Raw genomic sequence first — 20045 nt, 5'->3', positions numbered from 1 at the left:
ATCAGGACTGGGTTTGCCCACCTGCTCAGTCGCTGGTAATCGCATCCCTAATTCCGAACGCCCTCTTGGAAATCATCCAGAATGCAAATCATTCTGTGCACCTTGTGAAGAATGTGGAGGCCATCAGACATACTAGAGAGCATTTGAGGCTTCCATGAGCCATCTTTGAGACAGCAGCAGTTGCGGCATCGTGCATGAAATCTGCGAAGCATGTAAAGACCTTCCCGGGTAGTACGATAGAAACGTCAAGGTTCATCTCATAGGAAGTCCCATCCCATTCCCCCATTGGACGGTGAAGTCAAGGCCGCAATATGTCTGGTCACGGCAGCATCGGCGGATGACGAAGTGTGCGCTGGGGAACAAGAGCCCGCTGCCTCTGTGTCCCAGCCTTCTATATATTGATAGCAATATGCCTTCCCCATGATGAGTCCACCTATCTCAACAAGCCGTGTTCTTAACGCTACAAGCCAAGGGTAACAGGGTGGCTGAGCTCCATGTCCCATAGTGGGCATTGCTTGTAATGTCACCAGGGAGCTTGCCGACCGGCTTTCGTACGTAGAGACTAAGGCCGCAAAGTCCGTCATAATCTGCATGATAGAAGTAGCATGTGTCCAGCCACTAGGGAAGCTCTGAAGGATAACTGTGCAGCTTTGGATTTCTTGCTTGGCCGGGAACACCATGGCCGTCGTATGACCAAAGCAATAGAGAAGGACGAGACAAGCCGGGACGAACCGGGTCAGTGTTATATAGTTAAGGGGCAGTTGGCCTAGCTCAAAGAGGACATGACTGTAATGGATATACTTCTGAACAATGTTGAGAAGGTGCTCGTGAGCAGCCGGTCGCAGTGGTTGGCTGAACGGTGTCGGGTAGTACAGCATCATCAGTAGTTGATAATACCGTGCGTTGAGCCAGGCCATAGTGTCGTGTATTCTAACATTACTGGCTTCTGGCCGAGATATTAGACACCCATCACTGTACCAGTTATCCACCTCGTAATGAAGCTCGCTGAGGATAACGTTGCGATCGAAGGGAGTCAGGGACCGCACGTTTCCACGCGGACATAGAAATACTGCATCTGTTATCTTGCTCTCGAGGCGGCGGAGCTGGATAACATGGCGTGTGACTAGCAACATGCTCGAAATTTTGGCTCGTTGGGCTGAAGCAAACTCGTCCACTGTCACTGCTGGTAAACGGACGTGGGTTTCCGGCACAAACAGCCCAGAAGGCTGTCCGACTGATGCCGCGAGCATCCGATCAAGTACATAGACACTCCAAAAAAGCCGATTTGATAGCTCGTCTGAAGCTGGCACAGGCACCAGGTTCGCAGTTGCTGGGCGCTGCAGTGTCAAGCCTTGTGCCATAGCTTGTCTGGTCAGCATTCCAACAATTGTCCATGGGTAAGGTCCGTGAGGATCAAATAGTGAATACAACGTCAACAGTACGAGGATCTGGACTGAATCCAAGCTTTCATTCTCCGTACAATATTGTAGAATGATCGAATAAGGCATTTTAAGATCTTCTCCGATTCGCGGAGTGATCTTTCCTGCTCGTTCGAGGGTCGTTCGCCCAATAGCATGAATAAGGTAAAGCATCTGGCATATACTGTCAGTCAGATTCCGCCTCCCTGTGCCGAATAGTTATTGCGTGGATGATAATATAATCCATCTAGCGAAACTCACCAGAGAGTCCGCATCATTCCCTATCAGCAGGATGTCCGGATTCACACTCTGCGCTTGCATGATCCGGGTTTTATCAACGAATGGGTACGCCCGATGGACATGATTAAAGTAAGCATTGAGACAGGCGAGTGAGGGTAGCTTTTCGGTTTCAGTCGACCTCCAAATAATCACTGACCCTCCCTGTTTCGGGTTTCCCCTATCAGGTCCATTAGTAAGAAGAGAATTTGTGTTCTCAGCTGTATCATCGGACTCCTCCGCAAGGTAGATTGGCGACTCCATGCCCTCTCGATCCGTATTCCCAGTTGGGGAGGTTTCTTCCAGTTTAGGAAGCGCATTCTTGCCCACGGTCGCGCCAGGTATATTGTCTTCAATATACTGCGAGAGCCATTGTATCCGTGCATGGAGAACTTCTGGCGACGCAGCAGCTAGCCTATCCGAAGTGAAGTACGAGCACTTCCGACCTGCATCGGTACATGTCTTGCAGGAGGGCAGAGCCTTGCTACATTTCTTCTTATACTGGCGGCAGCGGTTGCAGGCTGGGGGGGGATATGCAGACGGCCACCGACCCTCCGACCGCTTTTCGACCTCATTGCGATCGGGGCTGGCCTGATTCAGTCGATAACGATGTGTATGATATTGCATATTCGGTATTTAACTACCGAGAATAGCGAATGCGATCGTTGAAAATCGACTCCATTCTCGCCCCGGTTCTGGCGTAGGCCAAATCGACTCCAGTCTCCAACGGCCTGCGGGGTTTGGAATTGCAACATTTACTCCTAGAACGATGTCAAACCAGGCTAAAAATGTGTGCTTGGGCTCCGCAGCTCATGTGGAGATTTATCAGCCAGTGAAATGCCCATTTCCCTATCAATTATCCCGTTGGTGTCTGTGCACCGGCCCCCGTCCGACCAGAATTTCCTTATTCAGGTAGTTCAGCATCTATGCGGTGTGATTTCAACAGCACGGAATCTAACCAATATCTTGATCAGGTTTGATAGATGTCTATAAACAAGTGTTGATATATACAGAGTGAGCCATGATCATGGAAACGTTCAACAGCTCTAATATATATTGACATGGATATCAACAGCGGGTTCTCTAACCGGCCATGGAGGTAGCCCGTGGCATTAATATATCCGTTGGTCTGTTTCCATTATCATACCATCTGTCAATCTAACTACTAATCGTCAAGTAGATCGAGGAGAAACATTCTGTGATGTTCTCGTACAACTCCCAGGTAAAGCAGAATTCGACTTCAAATTACTCACAGAGGATCCGCAGAACTGCCGCGATGCGCCGACCGAAGCCATCTGGAGAGCCCTGGAAATTACCAATGGAAGAGAGATTCCCCGGGGAAGAAAGGTAGACGGTTCAAGGATCGCGTCATGGCGCGTTGGTACGACCATCGCTACTAACACCCTACTGGAAAGCAAAGGTCGGAGATTTGCTTTCATCACTACTACATGAAAATAGTGGACAGTGGAAAGTTCCTCGAGGATGGCGTGCAGCAAGCGTTTTTGGACGCAGGCAATCTCCCTGGCTGCAGCAGAACTCCTTGTTTGAACGACAATTTCTCTAACATCAAAGCCCAAATATCGTCTAAACAACGAGGAACAATCCTCCTGCAGAAGCTCTATCGGGAGTTCACGTTGCCCGTCATTCATCGATACATGCATGCAATACAAGCCAATGCAGGAATTGCAGTTCGGAAATACTTCAAGGGAACTGCTAGAACGCGAGATATGCCATTGACTGCGACAGATTACTTTGACAACGGCACCATATTGAAAGTCTCGATTATCAATCAATAAGTCTGGAAGTGCCACCTTCGACTGGGAAGGCACCGGGCCGCAGATGTGGGGAACTTATGACTGTTCTATTTCCATCACGCACTCAGCTATCATATACACGATACGATGTTTGATCAATGAGAATATTCCTCTGAACGACGGTTGTCACGCTCCCATAACCATCAAGATCCCCGAAGGGATCCATCCTACGCTCGAATGCGAATGTGCGGCAGTACACTAGCTAGTCAACGAGTGATCGATACGATACTGCGAGTGTTCAACTGTGTGGCCACTTTCTCCGGCTGTGCCAACAGCTTCGGCTGGGGTGTGGGCGGGAAGTATCCCTTCACTGGCACTATCGAGCCGGGATGGAATCACGGTGAGACAGTTAGAGGTGGATGTGGTGCCGGACCCAGTTGGGATGGCGAGCATGCCATTCAGGCACATTCTAAGAATACGAAGATTACATATCCCGAGGTTGTGGAGAAAAGAACGCCGGTCATCATCCGTCAGCATACAATCAGACATTGATCAGGAGGCTCGGGCAGGTTTCGCACCATCCACGAAATTGAAGCTGGGATACCCTTGAAATTCAGCATTCTCACTGACCGGCGGGTGTATCATCCACATGATATGAGTGAAGGGCAGCCGGGAGGTGTTGGCAGAAATTGTGTCTTCAAATGAAACGAGGAAAAGTCTGCCCTGGAAAAGCTCTCTGTACGTGGCAAGGCTGCTCTAAGCTTGGCTACCGAAGAAATTATGCAGATTGACAGTCTCCGGGGTGGGGGATGGGGAATTTTATAGAGTCTTGGTTCTTAACATCTCGAGGGATATCTTGTAGGAACATATGGTTTATCCTTAGTTGACATAGTAGATATATACAGCTGATGAGACGTTCGTGCTTGATTCGCGGCCTCCTTCTACTGAGGACTGAACTGTACCCGTGGACGGAGAATCAAGGAGATGAACAAGGGCTTGGGGCGCGAATAATATCCTTCGTGCCGGAGGGGGTGAGGGTTCTCATGACATTTTACTATTAGCCCTAACTTTCCTTCTCTTCTGGTATCAAACTATACCTCTACATGTCATATGAATAACCTGTTACCCCCCGTTAAACCCTAATCACCTGCCTAGAAGACCAAGAGGCCGACCCAAATATCAGCAATATTTTCAAACAGGTTGCGTGAATGTTATGTATCAGCCTGCTTATGGCTTGCATATACAAGATATCAGCAGTCAGCGAGATCAGCCAATCATCCTGTAGAAAGCCGAGGAAAGCCGAGGTCAGTTGATCCGCATGCATCAATTACTTAGCGTATTAGGTCTGTGACAGAGAAGACGAACAGTGCGGTTCAAGAAATGGAACAACGTCCTAGATTAGGTTTTTCAGTTCCTCAAATAAGGGCATCAGCACGCCGCAGGATTAAAGTTATATCGCAGAATATTAGATCCGCATGAACCAAAATGTATATTTATTAATAAAAGCAATCAGAAAACACAAAGCAAGAACAAAGGAAAACAAGACAATAAGGCCAAATAAGGCCAAATAGCAAACCAAACTTCGGGACACCATCATACAGCCCATTTTTACCTCTTATACTCCATACCAGGCATCATTTGGTACCCCAACTCCGCTCTAGTCCGCAACTCAGCCTCCTTCTCCTCCTGCACCAGAGCGCAACAAGAACAGCAGTATGTCACGCAGCAATCACCCACGCAGCTCCCTTTGATACCAAAGCGCTCGCGCATTTCACCTCTTCTAATTGTCTGAATAATCCAATGGGAGTACATCAACCCGAGGCCTGTGAATATTGTGCACTTTACCATTCATTAGCGGGTGTTCTTCTAAGTTGGATTGGTCGCAAAAGGGGTTTACATCTGCATTGCAATAGCTGAAGCTTTTTAAAGTGGGATCACGCCTTCTACCTTGTGTTTTTCCGAACGTGAGGCATGGGAGGCAGCAACTCATCAAACCTAGACATTGAGAAAGTTCATGTTAGCGGTATGGAGTTCTCTGGTGCGCGGTGGGATACGATCGTTGTGGCTATTTGTCTTACATAGCGATCCTGGTTGGCAGCAGTCGAAGAGAGAGTAGTTCCAGTCTGGGTTTTGGGTGATATCTCCCACTTGACCCGGGTTGGCCTGCTCGTATGCTGGGGGCCCGTGAGGCCACGGGCGGTAGATCTTGTCTGTTGCTTGGGCCATTGAGATTGTGCGAGGGGATGTATGGAGAGGTCGGTACCAATAATTAAATTGGGATGGTTTAGTAAGTAGTGAGCAATTCACTCCGTGAAGTAGACAACACAGAAGGCGTAGGGTAGGAGCGAAAGGGGGCGGTATATATAAGTAGATTTTTTTGTAGAAACATGGCTAGAGATCTACCTTGCGCTAAGAGTATGGAATTTCACAATAAGAAAAGAGCATTGAAAGCATCCAATCATTGTCTCACTCGTGGTTGATATTGTCCGCATGAGCGATCAAGAGCTATACTATCCACCCGCCGAAAAAGGAAGTTCGCATCCGTATTAAGCATGTGTGGGTCTGCTGCCAATGAAAGAGCAGATATGCTCTGATGTGGACCACGGTAAGATCTTCTCCAGGGGCCCTAACCTCCTGAAGAAAACGGGACACTATTAGTAGGGTAGTGTGCCATAATGACCTACGGTGGCAGAGTTCGCAAAGCCGCTATGGCGAAGTTGTATCACTTCCTTCTCGTGGCCTTCACACTATAGACAGGGTAGACTGTGCGATAAGAATGGCATTAGACAAATCCATTGTGACGGTAGCTACTACGCTTCTATTGCCGCACTGTAACACAAGCTTTCATTTCCATTTTTATCTAAACTGAGAGTTGAAGTCTTCGTTACTCTTTCAAGTCCCTGACTGTAAGCCTATCCGTCAAGCCTTCAACGGCGTGCTCTCCTTTGGCGATAGCTACGGAAGGAAGTTTAAAATGGTCATCTCCGAGCCGCCAGAAGGAGACAGGTCCCCCAGATTCTTGCTATATATGGTCTCCCATGACCTAAAGGGTATTCTTCCCTAGTGATTGAATGATTAGGTCATGATCGGTAATGGCCAATGCGGAGTTACTATGGCCAAGATTCGAGGTCTCCGCACTAAGGTAGCTGCTCACAAAGGGGATGGTCAGGGTCTGATGTTGGCACATAGCAGGAAGAGAGAATTACTTCGCCTCGCCACAGCGCTCGTTCAGTGACTAATCACATCCGGCCAACACTGTCCGGGCAACTGGCACAGCACATCGTCGTAACAATCCCGCGATGAGAGGGCCGTGACTCTTATGTTCTCATGTAGTACACGCTCAAACAGAGGAACTATTGCAATGTAGACAATAAGCGGATTCGGGATTCAATTGTGGCTGGTTGCACAGGCCACCGGATACATTGCTAGTGGTAGACATCAAGGTTGTGGTGAATGCCATCCAACATCTGTTGCGGCCATCCTCGCACGAATCAGTTCCAACTAAGGTCTGCGGTCATTGTGGGCGGGTAAGAGCTATATATAGCTTCGTAAGACGGCCAAATTCTTTCGGTTGCTGTGCAATATATCGGATACCGGGCATAATCAGCTTCCAGCTCGCATCCTAGAAAGTGTCGCAGTTGGTCCAGCCAATATCCATATTCGAACGAGGTAGGCTGGATTCTGACTGGAGCCCATGCACCTTCTTCCCGTTGTGAGCTAGAATCTGATCCCCTTTCCGTGTTTCCCAAAACTGCGCCAGGCGAAAACACCTTGCTGCAGATTTCTAGTACTGTTCTGAAGCCTAGGAACAAAGTCAGAAAGTCTTCTCGACCGTCATCTCGAAATACCAGATACTCACAAGGTCGAGGGCCCTTCATGAAGGAACAGATGAAAATGTAGGCAGCGGCGGTATATACCGCATGGCAATGTTCTTTATTAAGTTGCGGCATAGCGGCTGACACTTTCCGAATAGCAAGGTTGTATTGCCGCTCGGCTGCCATATGGTAGCCATTGACCCGGATAGCATACTGTTGCTGCCGTAGGCTCTCTGGACTCCGTGCCAACTAGAATCATAAATAGGCAAGTAGAAGGCGCAATACATAGGGATAAAAGAAGCCAAGGCGAGGAAGGTGGATCCGTTGGTGCACACCCATTGCAGCCGTGCTTTTCGAATCGCCAATGTCAGTTGGAGTGATAAAGTGATGGAACAATTCCATATCGACCATAGTAATCTAGAACGGCCGACATGATAATGTCGGATGAACTTGTTCCGACAAGGTTACGCACACTTCGGATGACGGAGGTTTGCGTGTCCTATGTGCTCGTTTTGCTGGCCTGAAATTTTATTGATAAGACGAGATGAAGGTTTGATGACGTATAAGTGGAGCTTTCCTTGTCTTAATTGATGTTGATGTTAATTGTAGCTCCATGTCCCCCGCTGAGGTTGACGATTTGCTAGAATTCGATCCCTCCAGCTGGTAAGCACACTGTACTGAGTGCTGCACTCAGATATTACAGAGAGGCTTTATCTCACCACACTATATATCGATTCCGTTGAGTAGAGATAGACATATAACTCCTGAGGGACACCTACTTTAATCCGGGGCGTTTATAGTTGCCACACGCCGAGGCGTTATTTTCAATGAGGCCTATGAGAGCCCTTGGCCATCCTGCAAGTATTCATATTATAGGTGGCCTTCCTAGGGATAGGGTAAAATATGAGACAGCAATGATATAGGGGAGATTCATCGTGGATACCTCGGCAAAAAGTTGGTAACTTCGGCATAGTCAGTTAGCGATCCCGGTCCTTTGATTGGCGCGGAGCCAGGTATCAGAGCTCGCCAACGGTGACCCAGGCAGAGGATTCCTATTAAGGATTAGTAGAATTCTGTTGGTACCTTATACAGGTATGACAAAAGACCTCTCGCGTGCTGTTAAGACAGCTCTACTGGTGCTCAGAGTTTCAACGACATGGAGAAACATACTTAAGACAAGGGGCGCTTAAGTGACTATCTCGAATTATGTATCTTTACAGAGACCATAGATCACAAGGCTACATGTTCCTTCTCGCCCCTTGTGGAATAGCCATAGAGTTGAACTTGCTCCTTCCATATTATTCTATACAGAAAACCCCAATGAGCCTGGATGTGTACTAGGCGTTCCGGATTCACCAGGGACGACTCGCGCCACTGCACTGATTCGTATTAAAGAAGAAAAATACATCTGTTCAGAAAGGGTCAGAGCCGACATGGCTGGTACATTGGCGAAATTTCAACTTCGAACGCTTCTCCGCGGATTAAGCAGCAATGGGCATGTACCGAGAACCCGCCCGGCTAAATTTGACTGAGTGAAGCACGCTGACTGGCCTTTCCCCGGCAGGTGGAAGAAGGGGGGGAAGGGGTTTTATGAGTATGCCGCGGTAAGTAGAGATCTGGGACTTGAGTACATCCCTTTCGTGATCTTAGATCATGCAATCTAAATACTGGGCCTATGCAGTAATTCTGCTGTGCGCGGCAGGCTCTTTCATATCATAATCAACAATACTGTTATGATTCATATAAGGGTTCAGTTTTAAGAGATATTCTTTCCGCGATTTGGGAGTCATCTATATTGACTTGCACAATGCTTTCAATTCCGTTTTCTTAAGGATCAGTCATTCCAGAAAACCTCGAAGTGCTTTCTTTTGTTCTCCAATATGACCGTGTTCTCCTGGCCTTCCTTATTAACATATTCATAGCCATGCGAGGATCCTTGGGGGGGCTTAAGCGCAGGACTTGTGGGTAGAGAAAGTGATTAGATATTAAAAGATAAATAACAAAGGAAGACCTTGAAACCATCTGAGAGCTGCGATCAAGTCCCAATACAAACCTGCTGAGTTCGTTTAGCCCCTAGGTAGTATTCTCGGTTAGATTAGGCGGGCATAGCCGTGTTTCATTTATTTAGATCGCCCGCTAAATGGGGCCTCAAGCCCCCACAACGCCTCGCCTAGCCAACTAGATACAAGGGCCCGCGAGCTAAGGAGGTGGAGAAGGGGCCAATAGCCTGGCTTTAGGTAGATACTAGCAAGGGAGCGGAGTGCAAGCATACCATGAATGAGTTGGTGGGATTGTCGGCGTTCTTTGGTCACGTCTTCCTTTCCACAGCCTGAATGAAACCCAAATTCAAGCTGGGATGATATTCCTTTCTGCTTTACATCGAACTACTCAATGCCACTTATGCACCAAATTGACTATCACTTTTAGGCCCCCAATTTCGATATGCTATCTCTACGCAGTGAAGGTATGACATAGGAAAGAGGTAAGTTGTTACACCCGAGCTGGACCCATCAGCGCTGCAAGGGTTCGATTGTTCACCAAACACCGAACTCCTCAACAATTGAGCTCCTAGTACAAGGGGGAAAGATTCGACGAGGAGCTTCTCAACTAGGATTACTGGTAGGCAGACCTATTTGCCTAAATCCACCCAGAGTATGCTCCTTGTCCTGGGGGAGAAGTGTCCAAGGTTCTCCATGAGCATCTCAGCTTCCCATAAAAAGTTATGGCTACACGCTTCACGTTAGAATATTCCCTTAGATACATCAGCAAGCCAAAGTCCCGGAAATTCTGGACAAGTGATCGTGCGTAAATATTCTTATTAGATTTTCAAATAAGGCAGCAGGGATCTGGGCATATAGTCACACCGATAAAATGGGTCACAATGAAGCATTGTGCCTAGTCGTGCCAAAAACGGTGTAAGAGAGAATATGTGCCATTTTGAACCACTCCGGGCTCTCCGTATACAGGGATATATCCCAACAAATGGGGCTGGTTTTCTATATCAGCGTACTTTGACAATACCTTGTGGTGGCCTACTTGTTCACTATAGGCTGACTGGACACAATACATGCCTTGAAGGCTAGCCCTAGATGAGTCAAATACCCACATTTTCAGGGCCAAGACAATAGTCCAAGGCGGCATGGCTGTGTGACTGGGGTGTGACTGTGGGGAACCAGAGTTAGTATTGGGGCCTTTTCCACCCTACTATAGTCCATGGCATACTAGTTTCTTTCCATGCTCTAAGCTATCCCCACTACTATTGCTGGTGCCCCGAGAGCGGATCGCTGAATGTCACTGAAACCTGACACTCTTGGAGAACTAAATTATGAACACACCCACTCACCCTATAAAAGGGTCAGCGTTTCCCTAGAAGGGTACTTTTTCCATCTTGCACAACGACCCACCACATTACTTCGTTCTCTTTAGTCAAATTGGAAAAGCATTCCACTTGAGGTTTGTCCACTGTTTCTGCTTGTATGAGATCACCGCAAATGACTAACCGGCCTGTAGTCCTTCCAACACTTTGGACCTATCCGACGGCAAAAATGCGTCTTGCGTATCTCTTCCTCTCCATCTTTGTTGCATCAGTGGCTGCAGCACCCAACGCGTGCACTCCCACCGGCCTGCCCTGCGACGCGCAGACTCCTTGCTGCTCGAAAGTTTGCTTGATCAAGGGTGAAATCGGTGACCCCAACGAGAATGGTACCTGCGCGTGAGCTTTTAAGGGGGGTACTTAAGCTGTATCTAGAATTTCCAGTCACCTCAACAGCTCGAGTGCAATATGACATTAAACAAGCGTTAACACTTAGTTAAAAACATCTATTCTGTAAAGCATATTTACTGTACAATGGAAGGGGTACGATTCATGTAATCGATAGTTTCAAAGTTGTTGGCTAGCGGGCAGAACTGTAACAGCTTTCTCACGTCTTTCTTTAGTTATCACAAGCTCAGTGGTATCATGTATTACTGGAGAACTGTGCTAAGTGGGGGCTTGATTTGGATATTACATCAAAATCATAAAAAATATACAAACCAAATAAGTTTATTGCCGTTCATGGTGTCTAGTTTTGCTTTTCTGCTACTCCATATCTCCTTGTCTATTCTCGATTAACCCCATGAGGACCCCGAACCCCCAGAATAAATAAAAGGCCTATAAATGTATCTTTTGCAGCCGATCGATGGGGAAGGTGCAGATATCCGTCCCACGAGGCGCACGAAGTACGCAAGTTGATCAGTTCGACATTGACCCATAGGAAGATCGGCAAAAGGCTATCGTTGTTTCGCGGTTTCAACGGTTGACCACCTGGTAAATCGTTTACTCTTAGAGACTAGGCCATGCCGTGTCAGATTGTGACCCGCATACGGTGTGCATATGCAACCTATCACGTTGACTATGTTGTAGCTCTGCAAATGGTAGACGTAAAATTCCCTCCCCTATTCAAGCTATTGATAAAGACACCCCTTCGACCTGTTTATGTACGTCTTTTGCATAGTATTGTACGGTCCTCATAAAAAAAGTACTCATCTATTCAGCTGAATGCTAATTGCGGCGCTCTGTACGTTGCGCTCGCGTTTGACCAATAGAGTATATAACTCTCCTGCGGTATCTGTGTGGCATGGACTCCCGAACCTTTAGGTTATGTGCGTGTATATATGGTGAGCTAGGGCCCTCAATCTCGTGGTTTCACCATTTTCATGCTACTGGCAAGAGAATAAGGCTAGTCGGTGATGGGGACGAAATCCTCTGATGCTTTTGTATTTATTTTGAATTCTAGTGAGACTCTTCCTCATAATTCCCTGGATCTTTGGCTACGCAGTAAACATAAGAGCAATACACCACGAGCCGCTGAGCGAGTTTACTGTTAGCTACAATTACAAGTCGGGGAAACCGTCTGTCTCCTAGTGTAGCTCGCGAACGACACAGGCGCAAGTCTAGTTCCATAGCCTTTAGTCAACTCATATCACACCAACGACAAAAACAGTGTAGCAAGGTGGTGCGAGTTCTTATATTTATCCTGTAGCAAAACCAACATCCGCATGGTCTACGCCGGACTGGTGTATATCTAGACAGGACAGAGGAACGACGAGCTCACAATTAGTGCACACCACTCTTCGGACAGCACTCTTAGTGCATGTAACGTTGAACGGCCGCGCCAGGGGCCAATCACACCCAATTAGCTATTCTAGGACCATGACTATACCCGCACTCCCAACTTCCAAAAGCCCGATGGAAATAGCGACACGCGAGCACCAGTTCCGAACTCTAAAGAAGATAACTGGTTCTATGAGGGATGGGAGACCTACAATAATCACGCCAGTCAGTATATGGACGTCGATATCTGTTACATAGATACACCCTTCACGAGCCCGCTCCTCCCGCCTCCAAGGGATATGACCCTGTATTGCCCGATAGCATGAAGGGGCTCAAGGTGAGGGGAGATACTTGCTCGCTTAGCAGGCTAAATAACAAAGATAAAATGCCGTACAAGGAGCCGGATCCGTGGAGGCTTAGCTGCAACAAGTGGAAAGATGCCACCTGCTTTCACATGTATAATGCGAAAGGATGCTCCGACGATGGGTTCGTGTGGGACCGAGCAAGTTGTACATGGAAAGTTTAGTATTACTACTGTATGTAATTCTTCAAGGTAATTGAGGTGCCTGTGTTAGTGATATAGGCTTTTCGACACACTTTTCAACGTAGACCATTAGTCACGGATTTAAGACCCTGATCATCTATACCTTGTTTTCTTTTCAATCCTACAGATTCAGATTCAACCGAGCTTAAAGTACTTTTTCGAGCATAATTAGACCAAACCTAACACAATCCGAAATACATGGTTTACCATGGATCCGCGGTGGTGGGTGGGATTAACGTGACGGGGGCGATATACTGCGTGTCGATGACAGCAAGATGCTAATGTGCAGCCTGAAAATATCGGGTCCTGCAATGGTGGGTTTCCAATATGTGAGTGGCCTGGATCAATCTGTGATGATCTGGAACCCATGTACCGTAATTGCGTCCTCTTGAAGTGAAACAGCCGAGTTGGTACAAAATCTCTTTCTCTAATATTCTTCTCAGAGGAACGTAAATGTGGCGTGTCCTATAACCTATAATATGACTCCCTCTGTGCTTTAGTGATAGACTGCAGTCATAATTCCGTTGGTCCTCTTCTTCTAAAGTGTCTAGTGTTATCAAAATCCAAATCTTTTCAGCACCTATCTGCTGCACCTCGCATCCTGTTCGAGAAAGACTATCCGATCGTCCGAGCCTGCTTTGGCTGAAAGCTCAGATATCCCATATGAATTAAAATGTTAAGTCTCGTTTGGAAAGGAATACTTGTCGTCTAAGTTAATACAGCCGCGAAATCCTACCTAGGGGGGCCAAGACACACATCGTATCATGACACACATTTCCTACATGGAGTTCGTCGTCGATACGAGCAATGCCACACACAACCATCCCTCGGCCACTCGTACCCAACACTACGGAGAAAGATACTACAGACTTGCTGATAAAGCCCAATCGAGCATGACTAAACCTTCATCGACACCTAGATGAAAAGTAGCCAATAGTCTAATATACAGTCTTCAGCCGGTACATGGCGCCCAAGTGGCACGGCTACGCCCTTCTACCCCATTTGAGAACACAAAAGACATCAGCTAAGGACTGGTAACACGTTTTCTCATCCCCCAACAGGATCAACGAAATATCCGTGATATACCTAGCTCATTACTTCAGTAGCTGAAGTCACGAGCGTGCTCACGGCGATGCAAGCTGCTCCCGCAAGTGTCCGCCTCCTGATAGGAAGCACCATTGGCACTGTTGGCATTGGCAACCTTAGAAGCAGGGCTAGAGCCCGAACTTCCGGTCCAGACAGCCGGGCCAGGCATAGGGTAATCCTTCATGCCACCCCAAACACTAAAGTTGAACGAGGGGTCATCCTTCTTGTAACCACCTGGAAACTTAATGGTAGGTCCGGGGGTTCCATTGCCACCGCCAGTGACCTTGACCTGGGCGCACCTAGAAGCTCTGTCAGTATCCAACTAGAGTAGTACCAGTAATGAGAAGGATGTCTTACTCGTAGTAGAACTCAGCCTGTCCATCATGGGCTCCGTGGACACCTTTCCCGGGAGTTAGTATTCCTGTTTGTATATACTTTCACGAACAGCAGAAATCATACCAATATGCTCGGACCGAATAAGATACTCCCCGTCTGGCAGGTCGGCAGGAATCGTGAATTCAATACGGTCCTTGTCCCAAGTACACCAGGCATCGGTTTTGATGTCCTTGCTCTTGTCGCAGATGGACTCCTCGTGAATCTTGAACCAGTCACCGTCGCCCTGGTACTGGTTGGCCGCTCCGGGAGCCTTGGACATGTAGACAAGACCAGGGCCAGGGTGTTTCATGGTAGCACCCACGCCGAGCTTCATTGCAAGCTTGGACCCAGCCTTGACCTCCGCCGTGCCAGTCTGACCGGCGAAGGTGAAAGAGCCCTTGTTACAGCGGAAATCAGGCATATCAGGGGTCATATTGTCGCGGGTGTTCTTCCATTTGGTCGGATTGTACTTCTCGGGCCGGGTGTTAGAGCGGACATACTTGTTAGGAGTGCTTTCCTGGCCGTTAATGACGAGGGTGTCGAAGAAATAATGGGCCGAGACCAGGGGTGCGATGAACGCGGCAGCGAGAAGAGAGAGCTTCATGTTGAAGATAAATGAAATAAGGTGTAATGAGTGAATAAAAGGGCCAGCCCAGACAAAGTGAGAGTGTTATAGAAGAAATGAGTGAAAGAGATAGACACGCAGTGGCTTTGTTGAGGTCTTTGTCATGTGGGTTTATTCGTCCTTATATATCCTATGGGTGCAGCCCGTGCGACGTTCATTTTGATATCTGGCAACAACATATGACAATTCGTGCCTCCATTTGCATTTCGTCTGGTCAATGAAGGCTCTATATCAGAAACATGCCAAGGCCGTCAAGCCCTGTAGGCTAGCCTACGTCTAGCTATCGTCCGTGTCTCAGATCAGCGGGTCTGCCAGTGCCAAGTCATCAAAGCTCAAATACCTACTAGCTCGAAGGGTTAAATATTACTGTTGCCTGGTTGGCTCTATCCGACCCTTCGAACTATTTTCATAATCCTATTCTTAGCCACATAGGGATCCGTATGTGCTGTATTGACTTGTTGAGCCACCGTAAACAGCCGGATGAGCTAGTACATCTAAACTGAGCCTAAAATACTAGACTTGGCATTACGCAACAGATGAATCGGAAATGCAGTCCTTCAGATAGCTTCATGATCCTAGACTTAGATTACTTCATGAGAAACTTGACACAACGCAGGATTCAGTTTTCGGGGAGGCATTGGTTATGGTGGTATAAACTGACGGTACAGGACATGGGGGAGCTATATCTTCTAACTATAGGCTGCCAATTAACCCTCAAATAGCCATATTACAGCGTTCCTGTTAATTCACGCTACATTACTACCTGGCCCACAAGGCTTTAATGGTCCGGGACGTTTGCCCAGGGTCCATAAAACCTTAGCTTAATCCGCTGCACCTTACAAAGCCCTTACTAAGGAGGGATGGGCCCCACAAAGCGTAGGCTGGTCTCCCATCGTACCAAACCAGTGGCAACGGGCAACCACTCCGTACCATACAGAGTTAATGCTAACGAGTTTTATAGAGTACAGGGGAACACAGCTCGTGTTCGGCAGTGCAAATGGTGCTCCCATTGCCGATGGGATCTTGGCATGCCAGCCTAGCCTACTTAGATTATACATCAGGACGTCACGTCTATCAGTAGCCTATGTAAGTCGGGAGGTCCTGGCTAAATCCCTACATATTCTGTCACAAACATTGTTGCAGGTGTATCAAGTAGGGAGGGGGAAACGGGCTAATTCGGAGTCCGCATACATACCTGGCTTCTAGGACCATCCGCAACGATGGCTGCAAATCCAAACAAGCCTTCCTTGTGAAAGACAATGGCTATTCCTCTCTGTGATCTTTTGACCCAACTTCCAAGTGGTGCGGTGGGTTAAACTCCCGTGTCTTGGCAATTCCTGTATCGTGTCATCCTGCGACAGCCCCAGACGTTGTCCCGTTTGCTCTACAGGATTTACCGGATGATGGTCTTGAATAGGCTACGGTGTCGACTTAACTCTGCCGCCAGCTTGGACGTGCACGGGGTGATGAGATAGATACCATGCCTCCTTTCCAGCAGATTATCATCCAGGGCTCCGTTTCTACGTGGGCAGGGATCTCCGTGGGATCAGCCTGGCGGTTAAATCATGCAACATAACCACAGCCTCCTATAAATACACAGCATTAATCATAGAATCGCTTGTGTGTTTCTCAAAGTTGCCAGTTGCACAGTCAGTCCATCTCATTGCCATCTTACGACTTAGCAAGGTCTCATCTGGGATCTCATCCACTCAGTGACAATGGTTCAATCTGTCTTCCTCCATACCCTCCTGGCCCTCAGTGCCCTCACCTCGGTCCACGGTGCCAATTCTCCGGGCTGCGGCAAAAAGCCCACTCTTGCCAGTGGTGTCCATAACATAAATGGCCGCGAGTACATCCTCAAAGTCCCTGACAACTACGATGCGAACAAACCACATCACCTGATCTTCGGCCTTCACTGGCGCGGCGGAAACATGAACAATGTCGCGTACGGCAACAGTATCCAGCCCTGGTACGGCCTCGAAGCCCGGGCGAAGGGCAGCGCCATCCTGGTAGCACCAAATGGCCGAAACGCCGGCTGGGCCAACACCAACGGGGAAGACGTGGCCTTCATCGACGCCATTATAAAACAAGTTGAGGGCAACCTCTGTGTGGACCAGAGTTCTCGCTTCGCGACGGGTTTCTCCTGGGGCGGTGGAATGAGCTATGCCCTTGCTTGCTCGCGGGCTAAGGAGTTCAAGGCTGTGAGCGTTTTGAGCGGTGGCGTGATCAGTGGGTGTGAAGGGGGCCATGATCCTATTGCCTATTTGGGGATTCATGGGATAAACGACCCCGTTCTTCCGTTCGATGGGGGCGTGGCGCTGGCGAATAAGTTTGTAGGGAATAACCACTGCCAGCCGACGAACATTGGTAAGCCTTGGTCTGGAAGTCACGGGTCCACTCGAACGGACTTTAAAGGCTGCTCCAAGCCAGTTTCGTTTATTGCTTACGATGGTGGCCATGATGGTGCGCCGCTTGGCGTGGGCAGCTCGCTGGCTCCGGATGCCACCTGGGAGTTTTTCATGGCAGCTTGAGGCTGGGATAGCTTCTCATGGTGCCGTTTTTGCTGATATAGCCATCCTCAATGATATGTGTATACATCCTCTTTAACAAATACATGGTGAAATATCACTATTCGTTGTACTTCCTGCCTTCTACCACAGTCCCTGAATCAAATTCCGCTCTTAAGTACCTGACGAACGATTAATTTTACTTTTAATTAGGAGGAAGATCATTCTGTAAAATACCCCCGAGATTGCCTTCATCGGGAAGATCCCCGAAACATAAAATCCTCGGGAGTGATTTTTTGTAGTTTGACAATCCTTGTACATAACGGGAATCCCAATGCAAATCCTTCATTTTCTGTCTTGGTTGATCATGCAGAAACATTGTCCTGACTATCTTATGTGGCTGTTAGGCAGTGAGCCGACATATAATATAACGGTATCAATTTGAGGCAGCTAGTCTCACTTCGCACCTCAAGTCAGAAAGTCTAATCAACTGGAACTTGACATTACATCAAATAGTACCTCGTTACCGACACGGACTAGAGCTGTATTCAGTCCCACTTGGAATCCTTAGCTTGGAGGGACATCAATTGCCTAGAAGACGGATAGATGTCTCAGGTGACATGCTGTAGATGATGGAGTTATTTAAGCTAAATCCTTGGCCCTCAGAAGAGAGACCAACCCTGTTCCATATTCCAAAGCAAAACTTCCGTTTTACGAGGATCCACAACCAAGCTACCAACATGGTGTCAGCCACTCAACTTCTTCTTTTCCTGCCGTTCCTTGGAACCCTCGCGAGTTCCAGCGACCCCACGTCCACGGAGCTCGTTGCTCGAGGAGAAAAGTCATACAGCCTTCTTCAGCAAATCGGAGAGAATATCTTCAATGCAACAAGCGACGAAGAACTTCAACGCCGCGCTACTGATCTCAGGACCAGCAAGGATGGCGTAAACTCCGCAGGATATTACTACTCCCTCTATAATGACAACCATGCTGGCGCCGATTACACCGAGTACCCTGACAGTGGTCGGTTCCAGCTGAAATGGAACGTAGACAAAGAGTTCCTAGGGGGCAAGGGCTATCGGGGCGGTAGCACCCGGTGAGTAAACATGTTTCCTTGCCTCAGCTGCGGTTCGAGCTGACTTCCGTGATTCCCTGACTAGCAAATTGACTTGGGATGGCCATTTCAATGCTCAGGGTGACTATACTCTGGCTGTCTATGGCTGGACTACGGATCCCGTCACCGAGTGGTACATCGTCGAACAACACGGCACAGGGACCCCTGGCAATGGTCATATCCTTGGCCAGGTCAACGTCGACGGCGGTGTATACGACGTCTACATGCTTCCCTACAGAAATGTACCCAAGATCTACGGTGTCACCAACTTCAACCAATTGTGGTCCGTCCGTCGCACTCCTCGCACCACCGGCTCGGTCGATGTCACTGCCCACTTCAAACGCTGGAAAGAACTTGGACTCCAGCCTGGCAACCCTGTCTTCCAGATGCTGACTGCTGAGGGATTCAAGGGCACAGGGAATCTTGATTTCCAGCTGCACTAAAGGATATGAGCGGGGTCTCCGTGAAGACTTGTGGACTACATGAGTGGTCCTTGTTAGTATACACAACCCTTTTGTACAGTAAATTTTTTTTTTGTTTTCTAGAAACTGGAGAGTAGGTCTGTCGAGAATTCACACTGGGCGCTCATTTTGCACACCACCCTTGGGTGAGTCACCGGCTTTACCCTGTGTGAGCTGATAATTTTCACTTCTCTTCGCTTCTTCAGGGTCTTTATGCTTGACACATCAATCTAGTCTGGTTCCATAGCACCTTTACCCTGTGCACACTCATTTTATCTAATTTTTCTCTTTTGTTACAAACTGGAGCATTCCTCTGTAAGAGAAATTTCGATTATTCGTCAATTATATACCGGTTTCTAAGGTGGAGAAGGTGCAAGCGAGCAGTCTAGGCTCATCACCACAAGCAGCAATCGATATCCGATTTGTCCCCACCTGTAGGGAGTGGCAAGGGTCCGTGATAAGCTTGAGCTAGGTTTCAATTTCAGACTGATGTTCATACCTTCTCGGTTTGCGGTGAGTCTGCCAAGTCGGAAGTGGATAACACTAGACACGGGCAGACACTCCACATCCGGAGTCTGTCCGGCTGTTAAATCGTCAATATGTTTCACTAATGGCCTAGGGCTGAATATGGTTGGCTCTTTTTCTGCAGACCGGAGATTTTCCAGGGGTCAGCTATAGGCGATAAACATAAGTCTTTAAAAAGCTTAACCTCGGCAGTATGTTCATTAGATGAATAAGACTATTTAGATAATAGCGTATCCCGTAAGCGAGTCGGCCACCCATGTATCCCATATAAAATAGGAATTTTTATAACCACAATATCTTGACAACAAGATATAGGAGTAATATGAAGTCTGATATAAATATACATAAAGGTTATATAAATACATTACGAAGTTTTAAAATTTTTCAAAATTTTTTCCTAAAAATCTAAACGCTACGATATATAAATTACAAAAAATACATTGTAATTTATAT

The 20045-nt window shown here is 47.7% G+C and overlaps 8 protein-coding genes across 8 annotated transcripts; 4 read left to right on the top strand and 4 right to left on the bottom strand.

Annotated features, from left to right (window-relative positions):
• Positions 1 to 257: 257 nt before the first annotated feature.
• Positions 258 to 2355, bottom strand: BDW43DRAFT_317711 (Zn(II)2Cys6 transcription factor; the record flags this gene model as incomplete). Its single annotated transcript, XM_032048571.1, has 2 exons — positions 1680 to 2355; positions 258 to 1592 (listed from the first exon to the last, which is right to left on the bottom strand). The coding sequence occupies exons 1-2, from the start codon at positions 2319 to 2321 to the stop codon at positions 258 to 260; spliced, it is 1977 nt and encodes a 658-aa protein (XP_031906377.1). The 5' UTR covers positions 2322 to 2355.
• Positions 2356 to 2787: 432 nt separating this feature from the next.
• On the top strand, positions 2788 to 3490 carry BDW43DRAFT_305315 (uncharacterized protein; the record flags this gene model as incomplete). Its single annotated transcript, XM_032045774.1, has 3 exons — positions 2788 to 2821; positions 2875 to 3075; positions 3153 to 3490. 3 exons carry the CDS (start codon positions 2788 to 2790, stop codon positions 3488 to 3490), a joined length of 573 nt encoding a protein of 190 aa, XP_031906376.1.
• Positions 3491 to 5056: 1566 nt separating this feature from the next.
• On the bottom strand, positions 5057 to 5674 carry BDW43DRAFT_295944 (PLAC8 family protein; the record flags this gene model as incomplete). The annotated part of the gene is made up of 3 exons (XM_032044139.1): positions 5057 to 5287; positions 5346 to 5443; positions 5527 to 5674. The coding sequence occupies 3 exons, from the start codon at positions 5672 to 5674 to the stop codon at positions 5057 to 5059; spliced, it is 477 nt and encodes a 158-aa protein (XP_031906375.1).
• A 1265-nt stretch (positions 5675 to 6939) lies between these two features.
• BDW43DRAFT_305314 (uncharacterized protein) lies at positions 6940 to 7449 on the bottom strand (the record flags this gene model as incomplete). Its single annotated transcript, XM_032045773.1, has 2 exons — positions 6940 to 7250; positions 7308 to 7449. The coding sequence occupies 2 exons, from the start codon at positions 7447 to 7449 to the stop codon at positions 6940 to 6942; spliced, it is 453 nt and encodes a 150-aa protein (XP_031906374.1).
• A 3266-nt stretch (positions 7450 to 10715) lies between these two features.
• Positions 10716 to 11049, top strand: BDW43DRAFT_258456 (uncharacterized protein). The gene has a single exon (XM_032039973.1). It carries the CDS (start codon positions 10740 to 10742, stop codon positions 10977 to 10979), a length of 240 nt encoding a protein of 79 aa, XP_031906373.1. The 5' UTR covers positions 10716 to 10739; the 3' UTR covers positions 10980 to 11049.
• Positions 11050 to 13998: 2949 nt separating this feature from the next.
• BDW43DRAFT_317710 (lytic polysaccharide monooxygenase auxiliary activity family 9 protein) lies at positions 13999 to 14964 on the bottom strand (the record flags this gene model as incomplete). Its single annotated transcript, XM_032048570.1, has 3 exons — positions 13999 to 14284; positions 14343 to 14385; positions 14445 to 14964. The coding sequence occupies 3 exons, from the start codon at positions 14962 to 14964 to the stop codon at positions 13999 to 14001; spliced, it is 849 nt and encodes a 282-aa protein (XP_031906372.1).
• A 1483-nt stretch (positions 14965 to 16447) lies between these two features.
• On the top strand, positions 16448 to 17521 carry BDW43DRAFT_317708 (alpha/beta hydrolase family esterase). Its single transcript, XM_032048568.1, has one exon. The coding sequence runs from the start codon at positions 16704 to 16706 to the stop codon at positions 17514 to 17516; it is 813 nt and encodes a 270-aa protein (XP_031906371.1). The 5' UTR covers positions 16448 to 16703; the 3' UTR covers positions 17517 to 17521.
• Positions 17522 to 18206: 685 nt separating this feature from the next.
• BDW43DRAFT_317704 (glycoside hydrolase family 11 protein) lies at positions 18207 to 19325 on the top strand. Its single transcript, XM_032048567.1, has 2 exons — positions 18207 to 18588; positions 18653 to 19325. Exons 1-2 carry the CDS (start codon positions 18233 to 18235, stop codon positions 19047 to 19049), a joined length of 753 nt encoding a protein of 250 aa, XP_031906370.1. The 5' UTR covers positions 18207 to 18232; the 3' UTR covers positions 19050 to 19325.
• The last annotated feature ends 720 nt before the right edge of the window (positions 19326 to 20045 follow it).

The sequence above is a fragment of the Aspergillus alliaceus genome (assembly GCF_009176365.1).
Source record: "Aspergillus alliaceus strain CBS 536.65 unplaced genomic scaffold BDW43scaffold_1, whole genome shotgun sequence".
Lineage (NCBI taxonomy): Eukaryota > Fungi > Ascomycota > Eurotiomycetes > Eurotiales > Aspergillaceae > Aspergillus > Aspergillus alliaceus.
This window is presented reverse-complemented; position numbering and strand designations above follow the sequence as displayed.